The sequence below is a fragment of the Vigna unguiculata genome, chromosome 4 (assembly GCF_037176805.1).
Source record: "Vigna unguiculata cultivar grain cowpea cultivar isolate G323 ecotype 2 chromosome 4, ASM3717680v1, whole genome shotgun sequence".
Classification (NCBI taxonomy): Eukaryota; Viridiplantae; Streptophyta; class Magnoliopsida; order Fabales; family Fabaceae; genus Vigna; species Vigna unguiculata.
In genome coordinates, this window is record NC_140795.1 from 17,053,951 (window position 1) to 17,076,880 (window position 22,930).

The 22,930-nt window shown below is 31.5% G+C and overlaps 1 protein-coding gene across 1 annotated transcript in view; it reads right to left on the minus strand.

Moving 5' to 3' along the window:
- Positions 1–22,930, minus strand: part of LOC114182639 (uridine kinase-like protein 5) — a 43,703-nt gene that overhangs the window by 13,621 nt on the left and 7,152 nt on the right. The window contains exons 11-12 of the mRNA XM_028069549.2: positions 21,847–21,940; positions 11,619–11,691 (exon numbers count right to left, since the gene is read on the minus strand). Of these exons, the coding sequence (XP_027925350.2) occupies positions 11,619–11,691; positions 21,847–21,940 (167 nt within the window). The remainder of the gene's footprint in view (positions 1–11,618; positions 11,692–21,846; positions 21,941–22,930) is intronic.

Here is a 22,930-nt window from a genome sequence, read left to right on the forward strand (position 1 = left end):
CACAGAAATGACAGTTAAATTGGTTGATAGCCTATAATTTTGTATTCAGTTTAGTGGGAAGTTGAATTCTTAAAGAGAATTGAAGGATAACACACTTTGTAAGTTGCGAATGATAGTGGTTAATGCATAAGGGCATATATATATATATATATATATATATATATATATATATATATATATATATATATATATATATATATATATATATATATATATATATAATTATTTAGACATGGATATAAGAGGATTCAGCAACCTGGATGCATGATATTACAGTACTAAAGTGTTGGAACTCGACTAAAAATGTGCAAAACTACTTAGATGCATGTTACTGGTGTAGTGCCTAGCGGCGATGTCTGAACCGCTAGACGATAATCACGAAACAGTGCGTTCTGGTGCAAGTAGGTGGTCCTGCCAGGCGATAGTTGTTGCGTCAATGGGCTCTTGGAATGCTTGCGCCTGGCAGTGATGGTATTCCCGCGAGCAGGGCTACAGCGTTGGTATTTTCAGAGGCGCTACGCGCCTGGCGGTACACGTCCCCCGCCAGGCGGCCTAGAAGTCTGCAACTATTTTGGGTTGTGCTTGCTTTGATTGCGTGGTCTACAAGACTTCTATGATATCTTAAAGGTCAGTTTGCTTGTGTTCCTTGAGTTGTGGCTCGGGATAGGGGTTAAGCATATGGTATTCCTTGAGTTGTGGCTCGGGATAGGGGTTAATCACGTGGTATTCCTTGAGTTGTGGCTCGGAATAGCATCTCTTGAGTTGTGGCTCGGGAAGGCGGATGAACACGAGCAACTCTTGAGTTGTGGCTCGGGTTGGCGAGTGTGAGTGTGCGGGTTGTGGCTCGTATGATGGGTCCAGTAGATTGCCCTCCTCAGTAATAAGCTGACGAGTTTGGTAGTCTTGGGACATTACGAATGCTATTCGTATTGGGAACTCCACCTAGCGTTATGGTATATGATCCATAGCATGGTTTTCCGCACGTGCTCTATCAGTTGTGGCCGATAGGTGTGGCAGCAAGACATCTTGAGGTACTCACTAGAAGACGTAGAATACGGTTAACATGGTTGTGACCATGTGGTATGAAATCAAAGGATGGAATTCATTTGGTATGATTGTGTTATATATATATATATATATATATATATATATATATATATATATATATATATATATATATATATATATATATATATATATATATATATATATATATATATATATATATATATATATATATATATATATATATATATATATATATATATATATATATATATGTGTGTGTGTGTGTGTGTGTGTGTGTGTGTGTGTGTGTGTGTGTGTTGTATATATGTTTTATTCTATTAGCTCACCCCATCTGATTGTGTTTGGCGATGGTCGTGTATGCGGTACACGGGAGCTGATTATGTTCCAGGTGGATCCGATGAGATTTAGAGACGGAGCATGGGCTAGCTTGGGAGTTTTCCATAAAGTTGTTTTTAATTATTTATGGAATTTACATATTTGTAATCATTGATTATGAACACGGTTTTATTTTAATAGAGTTTATTAGTTGAATTCGAGATACTTTATGAACGAAATAAAGTTTTAAATTTCCCGCATTTTGGGAAAAGTTATTCAATAAATTAAGTTATTTATTAATTCTCTATTTTATTACTTTAAATCTATAATATCTGGTCGACATGTTACACACATGACTGATGATCAATCAAAGTTTGCAAAGTTGAACTTAAAGGGTGAAGGATTTGTGACTTATAAAGATAACAACAAAGGAAAAATCCTTGGAACGGGAACAATAAGCAATTGATCCTCATTCAACATCAAAGATGTACTCCTAGTTGAAGGCTTAAAGTATAATTTGATTGAACCTAGTCAACATCAACTTTGTGATAAGGGATACAAAGTAGTGTTTGAACCTAGTCATCATCTTATTTTTGATGCATTTGGTAGCATTGTATTTTTAGGAAAAAGAATTAATAATATATACTTACTTGGTCAAAACCATGCATCATATAGCATATATTGTTTTCTTACAAAAGAAGATGGTACATGGTTATGACATAGAAGGCTTTGCACATACATATACAACATTAAAATCGGCTAAAGAGAAAATAGTTGGTTGAGGAACTAGCAAAACTCAAGTTTCAAAAGGACAAGGTGTGTGAATCATGTCAAAAAGGAAAAGAAACAAATGTTTCTTTTAAACCTAAAAATTGTGTTTCAACATAAAGACCTTTACAACTACTTCACATGGACCTATATGGACATTCACAAACCATGAGTCTTGAAGGGAACTTCTATGCATTAGTCATAGTAAATGATTTATCTATGTTTACATGGAAATTGGTTTAGCATCCAAAAATATCATGTTTTCAAAATACTTGCCATGATCTTAGAAAATGAAAAGAGTTATGAAATAGTTTCTATTTGAAGGGATCATGGAAGAGAATTTCAAAATGAGAAGTTTGAAAACTTTTGTGAAAAACGTGGTATAAAACACAACTTTACTACTTCTATAACTCCTCAACAAAATGGTGTAGTTGAGAGGAAGAATATATCACTTGAAGAACCTTTTGGAACCATGTTGAATGAAACCTTATAGCCAAAATACTTTGGGGCTGATGCAGTCAACACAACTAGCTATATTTTAAATTGTGTGTTGATTAGGCATATTTTAAAGAAAACCCCTTATGAGCTTTTCAAAGGTAGAAGGCATGTTCTGACTCACCTAAAGGTATTTAGTTGTAAATGCTTCATTCTAAATAATGGAAAAGAAAAACTTGGCAAGTTTGATGCAAAAAGCTAATAAAGGAATCTTTCTTGGTTATGCTACAAATAGTTATGCACATAGGATGTATAATAAAAGTCTTATGATTTTTGAATAGTCTGTACATGTTATATTTCATTAATCTAACTCAAAGTTGCAAAACCAAGTGGTAATTGATGTAGATGAAGATGATGCCATTCTAGGAAAGCAAGCTAGAACAGAAAATGAATTAGATGAAAAGGAAAATCAAACAACTGAAATACCTGTTCACAATAACTTACAAAGGATTGGACTACTCTTAAAGGACTGTTAAAGGACAACATCATTTGTGATATCTACTAGGCGCAAGCTTAATAATTTGTATCACAAGTTGAACCAAAAAATGTGAATGATGCATTAAATGATAGTAATTGGATCATTGCCATGCAAGATGAATTTAATCAATTCACTAGAAATTATGTATGGTATCTAGTTCCTACAAGTGATGATATGAATATAACTGGTACAAAATGGGTGTTTAGAAATAAAATTGATGAAGATGGTAACATAGCTAGGAATAAAGCTATGCTAGAAGCTAAAGGTTATAATCAAAAGGAAGGAATTGATTTTGATGAAACATATGCACCTATTGCTAAACTAGAAGCTGTGATATTGCTATTAGCATATGTGTGCATGTGTAACTTTAAATTGTTTCAAATGATGTTAAAAGTGCATTCTTGAATGAAGAGATGTATGTATCACAACCACTTGGTTTTGAAGATCATCTTTACCCTAATCATGATTTTAAATTGAAAAAGGTATTATATGGTTTAAAGTAAGCACCACGTTAGTGGTATGAAAAGCTAAGGAACTTGTTACTATCAAAATGGTATACTAGAGGTGTTTTTTATAAAACCTTTTTCATTAGAAAATATGAAAGTGATGTGATATTTGTTCAAGTGTATGTTGATGACATTATCTTTTGTTCCAATAATAACTCCTTATTTGAAGAATTTATTGCAGCCATCTAGGATGAATTCGATATTACCATGATGGATGAGCGAACCTACTTTTTTAGGCTGCAACTCAAACAACTTGAGCCGGGAACACTTGTAAGCAAGTCAAAATATTGTTTTGACCAGTTGAAAAAGTTTGAGACGGAGAAATGCAAAGAAGTTATCACCTGATGGCCACAAACTGTTAATGGATTCAGATGAAGCTAGAAAGCAAATTGATGCAACAAAATATAGAGGACTAATTGGATCATTGCTCTATCTAACCACAAGTAGGCCTGATATACAAGTAAGTGTGTGCATGTGTGTAAGATTTCAATCCAATCCAAAGGAATCACATTATAAAGCTCCAAAAAGGTTTCTCAAGTATCTAAAAGGGACAATCAATGTTGGATTGTGGTATTCAGTTAACTCCAAGAAAAATCTAAGTGGATTTTCATATTCTGACTTTGCAAGTTGCAAATTGCATAGGAAAAGCACAAGTGGAATATGCAACCTACTTGGCTAAAGTCTCATATAATGGAATGATAAGAAATAAGCATGTGTAGCACTCTCTACAATTGAGGCAAAGTATATGTAGTTGGCTATTGTTGTGCACAAATCATATAGCTTAGGCATCAACTCTTGGATTATGGAGTGAAGTTTGTAAAAGTACATTTGTATTGTGATAACATTAATGCAATATATCTAATTGAGAATCCAATACAACACTTTAAAACTAAACACATTGAAATAAGGAATCACTTTATTAGAGATCATGTGTTAAAAGGTAATTGTAAAATTAAGTTTGTTAAAACAAAAAATCAATTATCTAATTTGTTCACAAAACCATTAGCTTGTGATAGGTTTTACAAGCTAAGAATTGAATTACGAATATTGGATATGAAAAATGTGGTCTAATATTTTTTTTATCCTGTAAATCATATAACTCCATTTGTTGATTTCATTTAAATAAGCTAATGTGTGCATAAAATGTCATTTGACATATCTAGCTCGTCAATTTAACAATTTTATGTGTTGGTTTCACTTAAACAACTATTGTGTGCAAGAAATATGATTTGATGCACTTTTAACCTATTGATTTTATAATTTTATTTGTTGATTTCAGTTAAACAACTACTATATGCTAGAAGTATGACTTGATGCACTTTTAACATGTTGATTTTATAATTCTATGTGTTGATTTCACTTAAATAGCAAATATGTGCATGAAAAAGATTCAATAGTTACCGAGTCAAAGTCATTATCATGTGATCAGGCACAGTTTGTTTGTAACAGCTATTGCATCTACTATTTGTTGCTTTTCATCTTCCATTAACCATAAAGCATACTTATTATGTAATTCCAATGTCTTACATGATCTAAACTTATTACTTCACTCTTAACAACTCATGGAAATACAATGCTTTTTGCTGATACAAATAATCTAATGCATTTAATATGCTCTAATTACATGAAAATGAGTGTATATAGAATTACATATAAAAAGGTGTCCCAAGTTTAATATTTAATTTAATGTTTAGATCTTATAAAAATATTTTTTTCAATTATTATATATTTTTTCATTTTAGTGTCTAATAACATAATACATATCATATAATAACATGATCATTTAATGATGAGATATTTTATCATATTATCATTTAAAGATATGATAAACTATACTACCATTGTGATAAACTCTACTAATGCAAAGTCCATTTGACTTCCCTCAATATATCGCGAGTTTAAAAAAAAATTGAAGACTATAAAAATGCGATAACATTTTTTAAATTATTAGGAACGTTTAGACATCAGTTTTTTGAAAAACTGAAGCCTATAAATGAACAAGCTTCGATTGTCTCGACCAATGATTTCAAAAATGCCATTGTATTTAAAATATTTTATTTTAGTTGCAATCTTTAGGCTTCAGTTTTTTGTAAAACTGAAGCATATTAGTTTATAGGCTTCGGTTTTACTGAAGCCTAAAGCTCAGCTTAGGGTTCATTTCATGAATTTTACAAAGGCGCTAAGTCCATGTTTTATTGCACTGTTACAATATATTTCATTCTCTTCTTCACCACTACGAACATCATTCTTCCACCATTCTCACTCCTTTGTTCTTCTTTTTTACACCATCTTTGTTGAACCAACATCCAACACATTCTCATTGTCCACCACAATGAACAAGAGTTCTTGAGGACCTACACCGCTAAACCCGAGTTCTTGAGTACCTTCACTCTTTGTCGTCACTACTCAATGTCGAACATTGGTTAGTGGTTTTTCTTTCTTTCCCATTCAATTTAATTTTTTCTTGCATTTTTCATTAAGTTTGCATTTTCCTTGAGGTTGGTTGTTACTAAAGTTTGCAATTTTTGTCACCATTCGTGTCTAAGTACTATTGCATTGTGGTGGAATTGATTAGCTTTCCAAAATGTGCTCAGGGTTGCATCCTCCTCCATTGTTGCTCGCATTTCGTGCTCCCAGTTTCCTATTATTTAATATGAGGCCTATACTTTTTTAATATGCTAATTTTTTTTTCTCTGTTAGATATGATAATTATATGATTAAATATATTGATTTATTTTCATTGATTTGTGATTGTTGTCACATTAAGTTGGCCTTAGTTTTCTATTTGGGATTGAATACGAAAATTATATACAATCTCCAAGTTTTTGAAAGAAATTGTATTTTTTTCAAATTAATATAAGAGGCAGCAATAAGAATAATTTATATGTATTGACTCTTGAATTGTTAGACTGGACAGTTTAAGAAGATTAATCAATTTTTCATAGTTTATTAGTGTGTGTGTGTGTGTGTGTATATATATATATATATATATATATATATATATATATATATATATAATTATATGTCTTAAAATTCATGAATATTTACCAATATTTTTTATTGATCTTCTTGTACATATTTGATTGTGGTTGATAATTATTTTTATATCGAGTAACTTAAAGACCAATGCGAAATGCTAGCAAGATTTTGTGAAATTTAAGACATGCTCTTTAAAATTATATGTACCTATAAACTAAAAAAAATTGAATCTTCTTGAATGGGATAAGGTCACACCTTGAATACAAAAGTGAGGGCATCATACATTTAAAGATTACAAAAATTGTTCACACGATTTCAGTATATATAGGTATGGATCGACATTGGATTAATTCACCATGCATGATAGAGGACTATCCCTTTTATCCAATGTAATGGAGAAAGAATCTTTAAGTCGTAAGAATTTGAGGACAAATTCTCTTCAAGAAGGGGGTATGATAAAGGACTATCTTCTTATTTAATACAAAAAGAACTTGAGGAGGAGCCTTTGCAATTCAAAGGATGTGAAGATCATGACTTGAAACATAATTATAGAATAATTTTTAAGCATCAAAGTGTCTACGGTTTATTTTAATTTTGTAAGTTCGTTGGGTGAACATTTTGTTCTTGTTTATAATTTTCAAGTTATTTTTTGCCTAATATCTTTGGGCTTTCTTTTAGGATTTCTTAGGTTGCTTAAACATTTGTGACTATATATAGGGGCACCAAATACATTTGTACACACTTTTGAGTCATATTATATACATTTACATTATTTGAGAAGGGGTTCTCTTGGTTTTTGGTTTATAACTCTGATTCTTATCAACGATTAACATCTTTGAGGTAAATCTACACTTGACATATCAATATGTTAGATTGAGGTGACCCCAATCCTTGTCTTGTTTCGTGTTCTTCTCTGATTTGTTTTTGCGGCACCTCTTAAGGATTCAAATTCAAAAACGATCAACTCTTTCATATATGAATTATTTTTGTTGGCCTTTAAAGGATTCAAATTCAGAAGCGATTGTACCATTTCCTTGATAGGATTGTATCAACAAATCATTATTGAGTATGACAGAGGAGTTAAATAATTTATACAATTTGCACAACGTAATAAGGGTAGAAGTGGTGATGAAGTGAAGTTTAGATGTCTTTGTCTAAACTGTTTGAATGGGGGAAAGTAGAATGCAACTAAAATTAGAGAATACCTTATATCTAATGGTTTCCTTCGAAGTTATACAACATGGACATGGAGCAGTGAATTAATAGACTTCCAATTGTTTCCTGAATGGAACATGTTGTCGATTCCACCATGGAAGATCGATTGGAAGAAGACCAATTAGAGGATATGGTTCATGATGTTGGCATGAATTTTTTTGTTTAGGTATATGTTTAGTGTCAGTAAGAATGCAGGGTTGAGTGATGTATATGGGTTCATGGACCCCAATCTCATTCATTTTGGCAATAAGTTTGATGACAACCAAGCATACATCACCAATTGTTTTGAAAGGGAAATTATAGTCACTTGTATACATTTGTAAGTGTAGTTTGTTGTATTGTAATTATAATTCATCATTTTAAGGTATAACACTAATTTTATTTTAAATTTAAGCTTCATTGGCAGCTAATATAATTTCCCTCAAGGAGAACATTGTTGTATGGTTTTGCTCATTGCACAAGTTTCCCCTAAGCATCTCAAACAAGTAATATATCGGTAAGAACCTCAATCTTATGTATTTCTTTGTTATATAAGCATATCCTAAGACATTGTCCTTTTCCTAGTTCATTTGCTAGACATAGCATGTTGTTAGGGAGATCAACTAATACAACTCAAAAGCTTCCATGATTGCCTCTCCATGTTTCCTATTTTGGTTCATACATAATTGTTTGATTCCTTATCTTCCTCAATTATTTATAATTGTGTTCATAAATTGTAGTGTCATAAATAAATTGGCTCATATAAGTGTGGTTACTATGTTATACAATGAATAAAAACAAATTGTTGTGCTCATGTTACAAGTTGAGAAACAACAATAATTTAATCGAGTCAAATACTTTGCCACTTTCACTTTTTATATACTAAGTGAAATCGTTTTCTTTTGTGCAGAGATTGAACAATCTCAAATCAATGCACTAGAACTCAATAGAGTATCTAAGGAAACCTTGTGCAAAATATATAGTAGAAATGTATAATAATGTGTAATTAAGATGTGTGGAACATTGATTTGTACATTATTTAAAGCGCTTTGATTAGACATTGTCAATTATTGTTGTATCTGGGTTTTTTTTGTTGGTTCTAGTTGTTTATATTCTGTCAAAGTTTGTTATTTAGGCAGACAGGCAAACAGAAAAAATATTTAAAAATAATGTCTAGAAAAGGCTTTGATTCTGAAAATAATTGAATCATAAACGAAAAATAGGCTTCGAACATGGTAATAACCAAAGCCTAACCCCTTTCTAATTTTAAACATAATTTACATTTAACGGGAGAAGAACTAAAGCCTATTCAATTATATGCTTTAGTTTTTTAAAGAATTGAATTCTCTTCTCTCCTTAAATTTAAATTATTTTTAAAATTAGAAAGGAATTAAGCTTCGATTATTACAAAAAAACTGAAGTCTTTTCGTTATCTTTTTTTTTTCTATCTTTCTTGATAATGTTATGCTTTCGGTTTTCAAAATCGAAGCCTAATATGAAGTTTATGTTCCAAAACAAAGTCAAAAGACCTCCATTTTTTACTTCACCTAGGTATGCTTCGATTGTGGAACCAAAATACAATATTCAAAAGAATCGGTGCCAAAACTCTTCCCTGTACTAGTGCCATCACAATTTTTTTAATATAGAGAAATGAAATAAAAATAAAATAAAATATAATAAATTGGAAAAAGCAACTAAGAAAATTAAAAAAAAAAAAAGAAATGCAACAAAATTAGAGAAAAAAAATTGAAGATACCAAAATTGAAAAGTGTTACATTTAAACATATTAAAATATTTTTCTGAAAATTTACTCAATTTTTTAAAGAAAAAAATATTTATTTAGTTTAGAAACTATTTTTATTTTTTAAAAGTCTATAATATTTTTTAAAAAGAAAGAAAAGGAAAAATAGAATAAAAACTTAGTTAGAAATATTGTATTTATAAAATGTTTCGCTTGTGTTAGAATAAGAAATTCCAATGATTTTAAGAAATTAAAATAATAATATTTGAATTATCCGTGATCAAATTCTCTTTACTTTTAAATATTTTTGTTTGTATACCAAAATATCGTACATTTCAAATTTCTTTGTTAGAATAAAGTAATTGAATTTGTTTTTCAAGATAAAACTTCATTTGAAAAATATGTATTTTAAAATTAAAATTTACAAAAAAAATTAGTTAAACTTAAATTAAAATAATATTTGACAATTCAATTTTATTTTTTGTTTATCAATATGGCCTAATTCACAGAGCTTAGACCTAACCCACATGGATTAGAGCCACCAACAAAGTCCATGAGGTCAAAAAGCTCACATAAGAAAATCCTAGAAGGTTAAAATATTAGCAAAAGTCATATGAGCCAAGCCCAACTAATACGTCGATTTATGTGAATCAATCTTAGGTCAACATAGACAAGGTTGGATCAAGACCAAGTCATGTAGGTCGTTCAGGTGGGATCTAAGTCAAGTTGTGTTGAGGTTAAGTCAAGGTTCATAGAGTTTGGTTAGAGTCAAATACACCTCACGCTAAGTCGAGTTTACCTGAGTTGAAGTTCAAGACAAGTCGATCGAGGTTGAAGCTCAAGACACGTAGACCTAGGCCAAAGATTGATACATGTCGGTTTAGGTTAAAGGTTGAGACAACTCGGCTTGGACCGAAAGTCAAGACAAGTGGACCTGAGTCGAAGGTTGAGACAAGTTAGTTTGGACCATGAAATGAGCTGAGTCAATCCTAGTTGAAGATCAAGTTTAATCGATCGGGCCAAAGAATTGAGCCAAGTTAGTTGGACCGAAGAATTGAGCCAAGCCAGACTAAGCCAAAGGTAAGGTTCATCCGAGCTAGCCCTAACAAAAGGTTGAGCTAAGTTAACCCATACCAAAGGTCGAGCTAAGTCGGCCTAAGTCGAAGGGATGAAGGTCAAGCTAAATCAGCTTGGTTTCAAGGTAAGTTGAGTCTACCCAACCAAAGGTCAAGTTTTCAATTCGGCTAAAGATCAAAGCGAGTTTGCATAGGCCGAAGGTCGAGTCAAATTGGTCCGGGAAAAGGTCGAGTCGAATCGAGAAAACCAAAGGTTAACTCGAGCCAATTTGGGGCGACAATTAAGGTGAGTCATCCGAGGCTAGAAAATTGAGTTGATATACCTTGAACCGAAGGTTGAGCATAGCCAGAGTCGAAGTTATGTCGAGTTGTCTCGAATAGAAGATTGACCTGAGTTAGCTCAAGTTAAAAGGTAGAGCTAAGCCACCAAGGCCGAAGGCTTAACCTTTCAACCTACGTTGACTCGTCTGAACCTTCAGCTCAGTCAACTCGTCTGAACCTTTAGTTCGGGCTTACTCAATTTAACCTTCAATATGTGTTAGCTCACCTTTACCTTCGATCTAAGTTAAATGTCTTTGATTTAAGAGTTGATTAAAGTCTTATAGTAAGATCAAATCCACATTGATCCTGATCCTAATCCACTTATAATCCACTTTAAGAGGAAGTTATAGGGAGTGAGACTTTTTTATGTCCCTCCCATTTGATAAACCAATAAAATGAGAATTATTTAAAGATGATTGAGGTTAACCCATAGGTCATGGATCAAATTGCCTAATAAAAAGGAGATAATTAGTTGTGAAATTTCAATTTCCAATTTTAATAAATTTTAAATTTTATTTTAATTATTTAAAATACTTCTTAAAATTTAAAATTTCTTTTCGTCTACACAATTCGTTTTGTATAAAAAAAATTTAAATTCACTAAATAAATGTTCTTCTCCTAAATTAACTAGTTCAAACACGTTTTTAGGCAAATATTTTTTTCTGGCAAAGTGAACAACTTTGAAAGTGTTAAGTAAAAAGTGTATAGTGTAAAACCTGTAGCGAGAACCGGATCGAGTAACAAAACATGACGACTTGCAATGTCTTTCGGCAGCTTCTCATATATTAACTGCATTATATTATGCAGAGAAAAAAAAGTGAGTCTTATAGTTTTAGTTTATAATAAAAAAAAATAATTAGAATGGTAAGAATTTTATATATTTAATGTATGACAATTGATCTATCTGAAAAATTTTAGAATCTCACGAAAATTATTGAAATTATGCGGCAAAAGTTTGAGTACTTATTTTTCTTTGGTTATATCAAAATTCAGGATTGTTGAGTATCTATTATCGAACATAAAATGATAAAGAATAGAGCTCAAACTTTAAAACAAAATATACATGATGGGTTTTTTCATAGAGAGGTCGTTATATATATATATATATATATATATATATATATATATATATATATATATATATATATATATATATATATATATATATATATATATATATATATATAATATAATATAATATAATATAATATCAGTCTAACATACATAACTACTTTTAGTTCAAAATTTTAAGAAATTAATTTAACTTTATATAATATTTTTTCCCAATATTAAACTTTAACTGACATTTTGATTATACCTAGCAATACAAAAAGATAAATATGATAGGATATTATTGTTTATGATAAAAACAAAAGTCAACCAAAATTGAAAAACAAAGGTTGCCTTATGAAGTCGAACGAAAAAAAATTCCCATTCATTTATTTTTTGTCAAAGAAATAATTTGACAAATATTTGATACCAATAATAATTCCATATTACAATATATAGTTATTTTGCACTATTATTTTGTTCCTTTACGCTTTTAAGTACCTATAACATTCAAAGTTTAAAATGATTTCCATATGATGTTTTTTTTTTTTTAAAGGTTAGTAGGAAGAGATTATATATATTTGATTCCCAACTTTTAAACCTTAAACCTTATAGATTTTTATACAAGAAATTTCCATCATTTTTAACCAAAACTCTAAGACATTAAGTTTATGAATCTTTAACTTATAATAATTCAAGTATGAGTTTAAGTTTCATATAGAATAAAAGTAACAAAGTTATACATCATATAAGAAAATAAGACTTATATACTCCATATCTAGAGTAGGGATGTCAACGGGGCGGGTAGGGTACGGGTAGGGTACGGGTAGTAGTTTTTCCGTACCCTACTCCCTGAATAAATATCCGTCATGTACCCATCCTCATATCTATTCGGGTAACCGTTATGCGAATACCCACATATATTTTAACATATTTTAATTGTAAATTGAAATAAAATAAAATACATCACATTTATAAATATCAAACAAAGTCCAAATAACCTATTTAAATAATGTTGAATTGCAATTTACAAAGTAATGAAAATTTTTTAAAACCAATTAACAAAGTAATGAAAATTTTTTAAAACCAATTAACAATTTTTTAAAATCAATGTGTTAATATTTTAATCATATTTTTAATTTAAATTAGAGTATAGCGGGTACGGGTATCCACGAGTACGAATACTATGATACTCATACCCACCCCGTTAACATGTAGGTATACCCGTCCCATTACCCATGAGTATTCATTTCCTACCCGTTACGAATTTTATCCACGGATACCTTCGGATACGAATTTTTTTGACATTTCTAGTCTACAGTTTTTGGATCAAAAGTAATGTCAATTCGTATGTTGATTAGATTCAAATTTTATATATATATATATATATATATATATATATATATATATATATATATATATATAACCTCTTCCTAACCGATCCTCGAAAAAAAGAATAAAAAAACATTATCGCTAGAGAACCCATTACAAAAACTCATCATTTTCATATGATTTTGTTGGCAAAAGCAATACAAGTCTAAATGCTGAAGCAAGATTTTGATGACGATAAAAGAAGCCTGAAAGCCATCTGGAAGGCAATATGAAGAACATGTGTTGTTATGTTTAAAGCTATCTTGTAAAGTGTAATTAGAATAGTTAGAATCAATATTGCACAAAGAAAATTCTAGTATTTCTCGAAAAATCAAAGTGATAATCGATTATCACTTAGGATAATCGATTATCTGGAGCTAAGTTAATTTTTTTTCAGGAAAGCATTGGAATAATCGATTATAACCTCTAATAATCGATTATCTGTTCAAAAATTTGTTTTTCATAAAATACACTAGTGATAATCGATTATCCTGGTCAGTTGGGCGCGACTGTTCAGTTTTTTTACCTAATTTTTTTGGAACCCCTATTTAAGGAACATCAGAGTTACTTCTCACTTGCCTTTTTGAGAAGCTAGAGTGCTAGTGTTGTGACTACAAGAAAGTTCTCTGAGTGTTCTCAAAAGAAGCTTTGAAAAACCTAGTATGGGTAGAGTGATAACTTTTCTTGAGAGGTGTTCTAGGAGATTGAGTGTTGTTGTTGTTGCTAGGAAAGCTAAGGTCAAGTTTTTCTGTGTGATTCAGAGAAAGGTGTTCATCTCTTGTGTGTTCAAGAGAGGTGTTTTCTTTCCTTGCTCTTTTATTATCTGATTGTAATCTGTTATTTGTTAGTGACTTAGTTAATCTCGTTTTTTAGAGATTAACAACTGGACGTAGGGTCTTTTGATCCGAACCAGTATAAATACTTGTGTTCAATCTTCTTCTCTATCTCTTTATTTCATCTATTATTGTGTTCATAGAAATTAATATTTGATTTAATCGATAAATTTTGGAAAAAATTTAAAGTATTAATTTTATTACTTAAAACCAATTCACCCCCCCTCTTGGTTTTTGTCCAAACGCTTAAACATTCCGCTGCACGATACCAACAATTGGTATCAGAGCTTGCTTTGATAGTTATTCAAATTTTTTGAAAATGGTTGGACAGAATCAAACATTTTCTGAGGGTGCGTCTATCAACAGACCTCCTCTATTTACTGGTGAAAATTATCCTTTTTGGAAAGTTAGGATGCAAATTTTTCTGGAATCTGTTGATAGAAGTATTTGGGATGCTGTGTTAAATGGTCCATTTGTTCCTGTTAATATTGTAAATGATGTGTAGGAACCAAAGCCATTCTCACAATGGACAACAGATGAAAATAGACGAGCTTAGTATGATGTAAAAGCTAGAAATATAATTTCATCTGCCTTAACCCTAGATGAGTTTTACAGGATCTCAGTCTGCACCAGTGCACAAGATATGTGGGAAATATTGCGTGTGACTCATGAAGGAACGAACGATGTAAAAAGGGCACGCAATAACTCCTTAATCCAAGAATACGAAATGTTTCGGATGCAATAAGGAGAAACTATCTACGAGTGCAGAAACGATTCACAAACATCGTCAATCATCTCACAGGTCTAGGTAAAACTTTTGACACTGATGAATTAAATATAAAAATTCTTAAATCCTTGAACAGGATTTTGCAACTGAAGGTGACAGCCATCACGAGTCATAAAATCTTGCGACAATGATGATGGCGGCTCTATTTGGAAAGTTGAGAGAACATGAGCTTGAACTAGGCAGAATAAATGAAGAAGAAGATATTGGAAGAAAGAAGAACATTGCCTTCAAAACTGAAGTGGTTAAAGGAAAAAAGCAAAAGGAAGAAGAAGATTCAGATAACGATGAAAATCTTAGTCTTATGATTAAGAAGTTTACAAAATTCATGAAGGCCTAAGGTAAAAATCAATTCAAGAACAACAAGAAGGATAATCAAGGATCATCCTCAAATTTAAAATGCTACGGATGTGGAGAATCTGGACACGTTAAGGCTGATTGCCCAAAGTCAAAGAAAAGTGAAGAAAAGAAGGGCAGAAAATTCTTTAAAAAGAAGGCATACATAGCATGGGAAGACAATGCCTCAAGCTCATCAAATTCTAGCGATTCTGATAATGAAGAAGCAAATCTATGTTTGATGGCTAATCACGATGATTCTGACAGTGAGTTAAATTCTACTTGCAATGAAAATGACTATGATGATTTGTATGATGCTTTTCAACAATTACTTGTTAAATCTAGTAAATTTGATACTGCTCATAAAAAGTTAAAATTTGATTTTAAAGATTTACAAAGTAAATTCGAAAAATCTCTTGAAGAAGAAGAATTTCTAAAAAATAAAATTTCAATATCAGAAAATAAAGAAAAAGAAACTGTTGAATGTGCTTCATGTAAAAGTTACATGTTTGATATATGTATTTTGGAGAAACATCTTGAAGATGCCTTAGAAAATAAAAATTGTGAAAAGTTTAATCTCAAGAAAAACCCAAATAAGAACAAGCATGCTCATAATCATAATTTTAAAAATAAAACTAAGAGATCTCGTAGAGTTTTGGTAGAAAAAGGAACATCTCATTCTATGAATACATATGCATGTACTGCTACATGTTTTTATTGCATGAAAATGGGTCATACTTCAAACAAATGCAATATTAAACATTTTGGTGTTCCAAATGGGAAGTATCATTGGGTGTCTGTTCATAAGTAGATATTTTTCTTCTAACCCTAAGGACCCAAACAAGTTGTTGGGGACCTAAATGAATTGTTTCCTTATTTTGCAGATAACTTCTAAATCCAGAAGATCAATGTGGTATCTTGACAGTGGTTGCTCGAGACACATGACTGGAGACAAAAAGAAGTTTAAGAACTTTAAAAGAAAGGAACAAGGATTTGTCACTTATGGGGATAACAACGAGGGAAAAATACTTGGAACAGGTGATGTAGGTGGAAGAAATACTTTGGAGATCAAGGATGTACTGTATGTGGAAGGACTAAAGCACAATCTTCTCAGTATAAGCCAATTATGTGATAAAGGACTCAAAGTAATATTTGAGAGTGACTACTACACTATTCCTCAAAAGGACTCCAAAGAAGTAACCTTACAAGGTATGAGACACAATAACATTTACTTGATTGATCTTGATAATGCATCATCTAGTGATATAACTTGTTTGGTTGTTAAAGAAGAAAAATCCTTGGTTGTGGCATAAACGAGCTCCTCATATTCACATGCAACAATTAAACAAACTAATTTCTAAAGAATTAGTAATTGGATTGCCAAAAATAAAGTTTGAAAAAGATAAACTATGTGATGCATGTCAAAAAGGAAAACAAGTAAAATCGTCATTTCATTCAAAAAATGTGATTTCTACATCAAAGCCTTTAGAACTTTTGCATATGGATTTGTTTAGTCCTTCAAGAACAAAAGGTTTTGGAGGAAATTACTATGCTCTTGTTACTGTTGATGATTACTCAAGATATACATGGACCTTCTTCTCACATTAAAAAGTGAGGCCTTCAAAGCTTTTAAGAAATTTGCAAAAGTGATTCAAAATGAAAAAGATTTGAAAATTAAAGTTTTGAGAAGTGATCATGGTGAAGAATTTCAAAATGAATTGTTTGAAAAATTTTGTGAAGAAAATGGAATTATGCATAATTTTTCTGCACCTAGAACACATCAACAAAATGGAGTTGTAGAAAGGAAAAATAGATCTTTAGAAAAATTAGCTCGCACAATGTTGAACGAATATGATGTGCCTAAATATTTTTGGGCTGATGCTATGAGCACAGCTTGTTATGTATTAAATAGAATGCTCATTAGACCAATCTTAAAAATTACCCCCTATGAATTGTTTAAAGGAAGAAAGCCTAATGTAGCACATTTAAAAATATTTGGATGCAAATGCTTTATTCTAAACAACGGAAAAGAAAATTTGGGTAAATTTGATTCTAAAGTCGATGAAGCTATTTTCTTAGGATATTAATTAACTAGTAAAGCCTATAGAATTTTCAATAGAAGAACCTTGAATGTGGAAGAATTTGTGCATGTTGTTTTTGATGAAATTGTGGACCTTGAGGAGAACCCTCTTGAGTCAAATAAAATAAATGCAAGTGATGAAGAATATTTTAAAGAAGCTCTTGATGATATGTACCTAAATAAGAACTCATTGACTGAACCTGAAGATCTTGCCAAAAGCTGGAAATCACCTAGAGGATTGTCTCTGGAAAATGTCATTGGAGATATATCAAAGGGAGTAGTTATTAGAAATATGTCAAATTTTTGTATGGCTGTTGCCTTTGTTTCACAGATAGAACCTAAAAGTGTAGAGGAAGCTCTTCAAGATGATCAATGGTTTATAGCAATGCAAGAAGACCTGAATCAATTTCAAAGAAATGAAGTTTGGGAACTCATTCCTAGGGATGATTCACACCAAGTCATTGGAACAAAGTGGGTGTTCAGAAACAAGTTGGATGAAGATGGAAACATCACTAAAAACAAAGCCAGAATTGTAGCAAAGGGATACAAACAAGAAGAAGGTATAGACTATGATGAGACATATGCTCCAGTTGCCAGGTTAGAAGCTATATGTTTACTTCTTGCCTACGCTTCTCTCATGAAATTTAAACTATATCAGATGGATGACAAAAGTGCTTTCTTAAATGGATTTATCAAAGAAAATGTGTATGTTGAACAACCACCTGGATTTGAAGACTATAAGTTTCCTAATCACATTTATAAATTAAAGAAAACATTGTATGGATTAAAACAAGCACCTAGATCTTGGTATGAACGATTAAGTACATTTTTGTTAGAAAATGGTTTTGAACGAGGTAAAATTGATCTAACCCTGTTTATTAAAAGATTAGATGAGCATATTTTGCTAGTTCAGATTTATGTAGATGACATAATATTTGGGTCTACTGATATTTCACTCTGTAAGGGTTTTGCAAGCATAATGCAGGGATAATTTGAAATGTCAATGATGGGAGAATTGACATTCTTTTTGGGTCTACAAATTAAGCAAATGGAAAATGGAACTTTCATTTCTCAAACTAAGTACTGTAAAGAAGTACTTAAGAAATTTCGAATGGGTACTGCTAAGGAAGCAAGTACGCCTGACATTATGCAATTTGTGTGTGTGTGTGTGTGTGTGTGCTCGTTTTCAAGTCAATCCTAAAGAATCACATCTTACTGCTGTAAAAAGAATCTTAAAATATTTAAAAGGAATTGCATATTTTGGACTTTGGTATCCTTCAGGAGCATCTCCTAGTTTGATAGGCTACTCAGATGCTGATAATGGTGGTTGTAAAATAGATAGAAAAAGTACCAGTGGTACTTGTCACCTCTTAGGAAGTTTATTAGTCTCTTGGCACTCTAAGAAACAAGCTTGTGTGGCTTTGTCAACTATAGAGGCTGAATACATAGTAGCTGGAAACTGTTGTGCTCAAATTCTTTGGATGAAACAACAATTAGAAGACTATAATATCTTTCTAAATCATATACCTCTGAAATGTGACAATACAAGTGCTATTAACTTAACCAAAAATCCCATAATGCACTCTAGGACAAAACACATTGAAATAAGACATCATTTCTTAAGAGATCACATAAATAAAGGGAACTGTGAGATAGAATACATAGATACAAAGCATCAATTAGTTTATATCTTTACCAAACCATTAGCTAAAGATCGATTTTATGAACTAAGAAGAGACTTAGCAATATTAGAGATTTCTTAGAAATGCCAAAACTCAAGTTCCTTCAAAAATCTGAAAAACAACGTCAATAATCGATTATCGTTTCTAATAATCGATTATCAGCCACTCTTAAAAATTCCAAAAACATTTTGGAATAATCGATTATTTGAGGCAATAATCGATTATCCTTAATTCTGAGCCAAATATCAAAAACTCTTTGGAATAATTGATTATCACTTAGGATAATTGATTATCAGCTCGTCAGGATTCATATTTTACCCAGTTTTTGAAACAATAATCGATTATTGCCTTCTGCTAATCGATTATTACACGTCGTTGGATCAAATAAATTCAAAAACTAGTCGTTGTAATGGCTAGATTTGCATTAAAAAGCGTGTATATGGCCGTTGGAGACATTTCTCTATAAATATTAGTCATTTTGGTCGTTGATACACTATTTTCTCACCTTCAACACTCAAGAACCTCTCATTTTCTCAAAAACTCTCAAAGCTTCCTTCTCCTTCACTTCAAAAATGGCTAAACCTTCTCGTCGGAAGATTCCTACCCGTAGAAGAACTGCATCTCGTGCTCCTCAACCCTCAAATGCACCTAGGACTGCCTCTATTGAAGGATGGATTTCAGATGAAGATAGAAGATCTGAATTCATCACATTATGGAAAGACAAGCCCCTTATCACTTCGAAATTCATCCAATCTCAATGCTTTGTCAATCGACGTTTCACAATTCCTGTTTTTCTTGTTGAACAAGGGGTTAAATTCTTCACATAGATGCAAGGCACCTACTACCCCGATCTGGTACGAGCCTTCTACACCAACTACAAATTTAGAGATGGAGTGGGTTTTACAAAGGTGAAAGGTGTTGACATTATTCTGGATGATGATATTTGGAAAAATATTGTTCAATTTCCCATTCATGATGGCACATCTCCAATCCTCACTACTGACATTAAAGGGTTCAATAGAATATTCACCTATAGATCCTTTATGCGACGACCAGATCAAGAAATAGGCCGCCAATTGCTAACAGGACCTCTCAAAGTTGATGAGCGTCTACTTCACTATCTTATTGTCTGGATTTTATGTCCACGTGGTACAAATCTCTAAAGAACAATCTCATAACACCACTGAGGCAAACAAAATTGCGGAAAACTCCTTGAAACAGATGAAATTTATTCCTTTTGGGAATACCTACATTCACAAGGATGATATGCCTCCCTCGGACAATGAAGAAGAAGAGAATCCTATTCCTCCTATTGACACAAATATTGGATCATCCAATGGTGTTGGTGGCTCATCCTCTTCTTTAGAGGATCACATTTTAAACCTAAACCAGAGACTTGAAGAATTCTTTCTTCTCTCCACTCACCGACATGAAGAAGTCACTGACTTAATTAGAGGACTAGATTCTAGGATTTCTAATTTAGAACATAAGTTTGATAAATATGATGAAGGTGATGACATGAGTCAAGACTTTTAAATGTCTACATCATTGTTATTTTTTATTGCTATTGTAAAGTGTTTTCCAGTTTTATTATTTCTTAATAAAAGTCTATTTTTATTGTTATTATTTACAATTTTCTAATTGAGGGGGAGCTTTTCTATTAAAACTTTTTTCATATGATCAAAACGGGGGAGAAAAAAATTAAAAGTTTAAAAGTTTAAACCAAACAGTGCTACTAACAAATCTACTTGTAAGATATTTTGATTGCAGATACTTTAAACATATTGTTTTGATCATCATCAAAAAGGGGGAGATTGTTGGCAAAAGCAATACAAGTCTAAATGCTGAAGCAAGATTTTGATGATAATAAAAGAAGCTTGAAAGCCATTTCGAAGTCAATATGAAGAACATGTGTTGTTATGTTTAAAGCTATCTTGTAAAGTGTAATTAGAATAGTTAGAATCAATATTGCACAAAGAAAATTCTGGTATTTTTGGAAAAATCAAAGTGATAATCGATTATCACTTAGGATAATCGATTATCCTGAGCTAAGTTAATTTTTTTTAGGAAAGCACTGGAATAATCGATTATAACCTCTAATAATCGATTATCTGTTCAAAAATTTGTTTTTCATAAAACACACTGGAATAATCGATTATCACTAGTGATAATCGATTATCCTGGTCAGTTGGGCGCGACTGTTCAATTTTTTGACCTAATTTTTTTGGAACCCCTATTTAAGGAACATTAGAGTTACTTCTCACTTACCTTTTTTAGAAGCTAGAGTGCTAGTGTTGTGACTACAAGAAAGTTCTCTGAGTGTTCTGTGTTGTTGTTGTTGCTAGGAAAGCTAAGATCAAGTTTCTCTGTGTGATTCAGAGAAAGGTGTTCATCTCTTGTGTGTTCAAGAGAGGTGTTTTCTTTCCTTACTCTTTTATTAGCTTATTGTAATCTGTTATTTGTTAGTGACTTAGTTAATCTCGTTTTTGAGAGATTAACAACTGGACGTAGGGTCTTTTGATCCGAACCAGTATAAATACTTGTGTTCAATCTTCTTCTCTATATCTTTATTTCATCTATTATTGTGTTCAAAGAAATTAATATTTGATTTAATCGATAAATTTTGGAAAAATTTTAAAGTATTAATTTTATTACTTAAAACCAATTCATCCCCTCTTGGTTTTTGTCCAAACGCTTAAACATTCCGTTGCGCGATACCAACAGATTTATATTTATCACACTTTGTATCCAAGCTAAGTGAAAAAAAAAGGAATATTGGAAACAATGTATTATTTGTCGTCAACTAACCTGTCGACCATTTGTGCCATGTCCATGAATAAGGATTTTACCGATCTTGATTCCTTTACAACATGCTCTTAATGCATTTTCCATGCTTTCTCCACTAATGTTAAAATATGAGGAAAGTGTTCAATAAAAATTGTTAATAAACACATTTAATATTATGTAAACGCCAAAAGAAAAAATGTTGAATAAAAACATTATCATAAGGCAACATATAGCAAGTATTTATAAAATTAAGGAAAAATATAGTCCTATATTTTCAATGTTAGACTAAACGATTTTTCAAAGGTTTAATTTTGATGTGTAAGTGACTATGACCAAGGACAAGGATCCATTTGTAAGACTTGGAGGACCTATAATAAGAACTAGAGTAAGAAAAACAAAGAAAGTTCTTCAATAAGTGTTGTACATATTATTAGAATACAAACCCAAGTTTGAAAGAAAAAATACTAAGGTGGTAAATTACATTAAGGCCCAAATGGAGGAGGACTAACACGTCACTTTGCTTCAGTTTTTAAGTGATTAGTTTGTTCAAATAATGACTCAATCTTTTGTAAAATTGGGTGACCCAAAAATGTTTTGGGTTAATTTAGATTGATTTTATTTCAAGTTCTAATAAGGGTCCACTTGGCAACTTATGCATCAACCTTTAGGAGACCAAGAATTGAATAACATAATGTTTTTGGATCTTTTGATTGCCACAATCTTAGTTACTATCAATCTAAGTAGTGGGAACATTATTAGCGAAATTTGGATCATTATTAGTCTAAGTGGGATCATTATTAGCATAAGTCAAATGTAATTTCAATTAATGGATCTTTGTAACTCTGGTGGCTAAGTTTCTGTGTAAACTAAACCATTTTTATTTGAGAAAAGTGAAGTTTTATTCAGAAATATTAAAGTTTAACTCTTTTATCTTAGTGAGAGTGGTTTTCCTAAGTTCTTGAGTGATTCAAGAACCTTTTAGCTATATTAAAGGACTTTCTCATCCTTTATCTGTTGCCTCCCCCTGGAAAAAGTGATTCTTTCCATCTACCTTTCATATCCACCTTTTCTTCTTCCTTCATCCATCCGAATTTAAAAACTCACT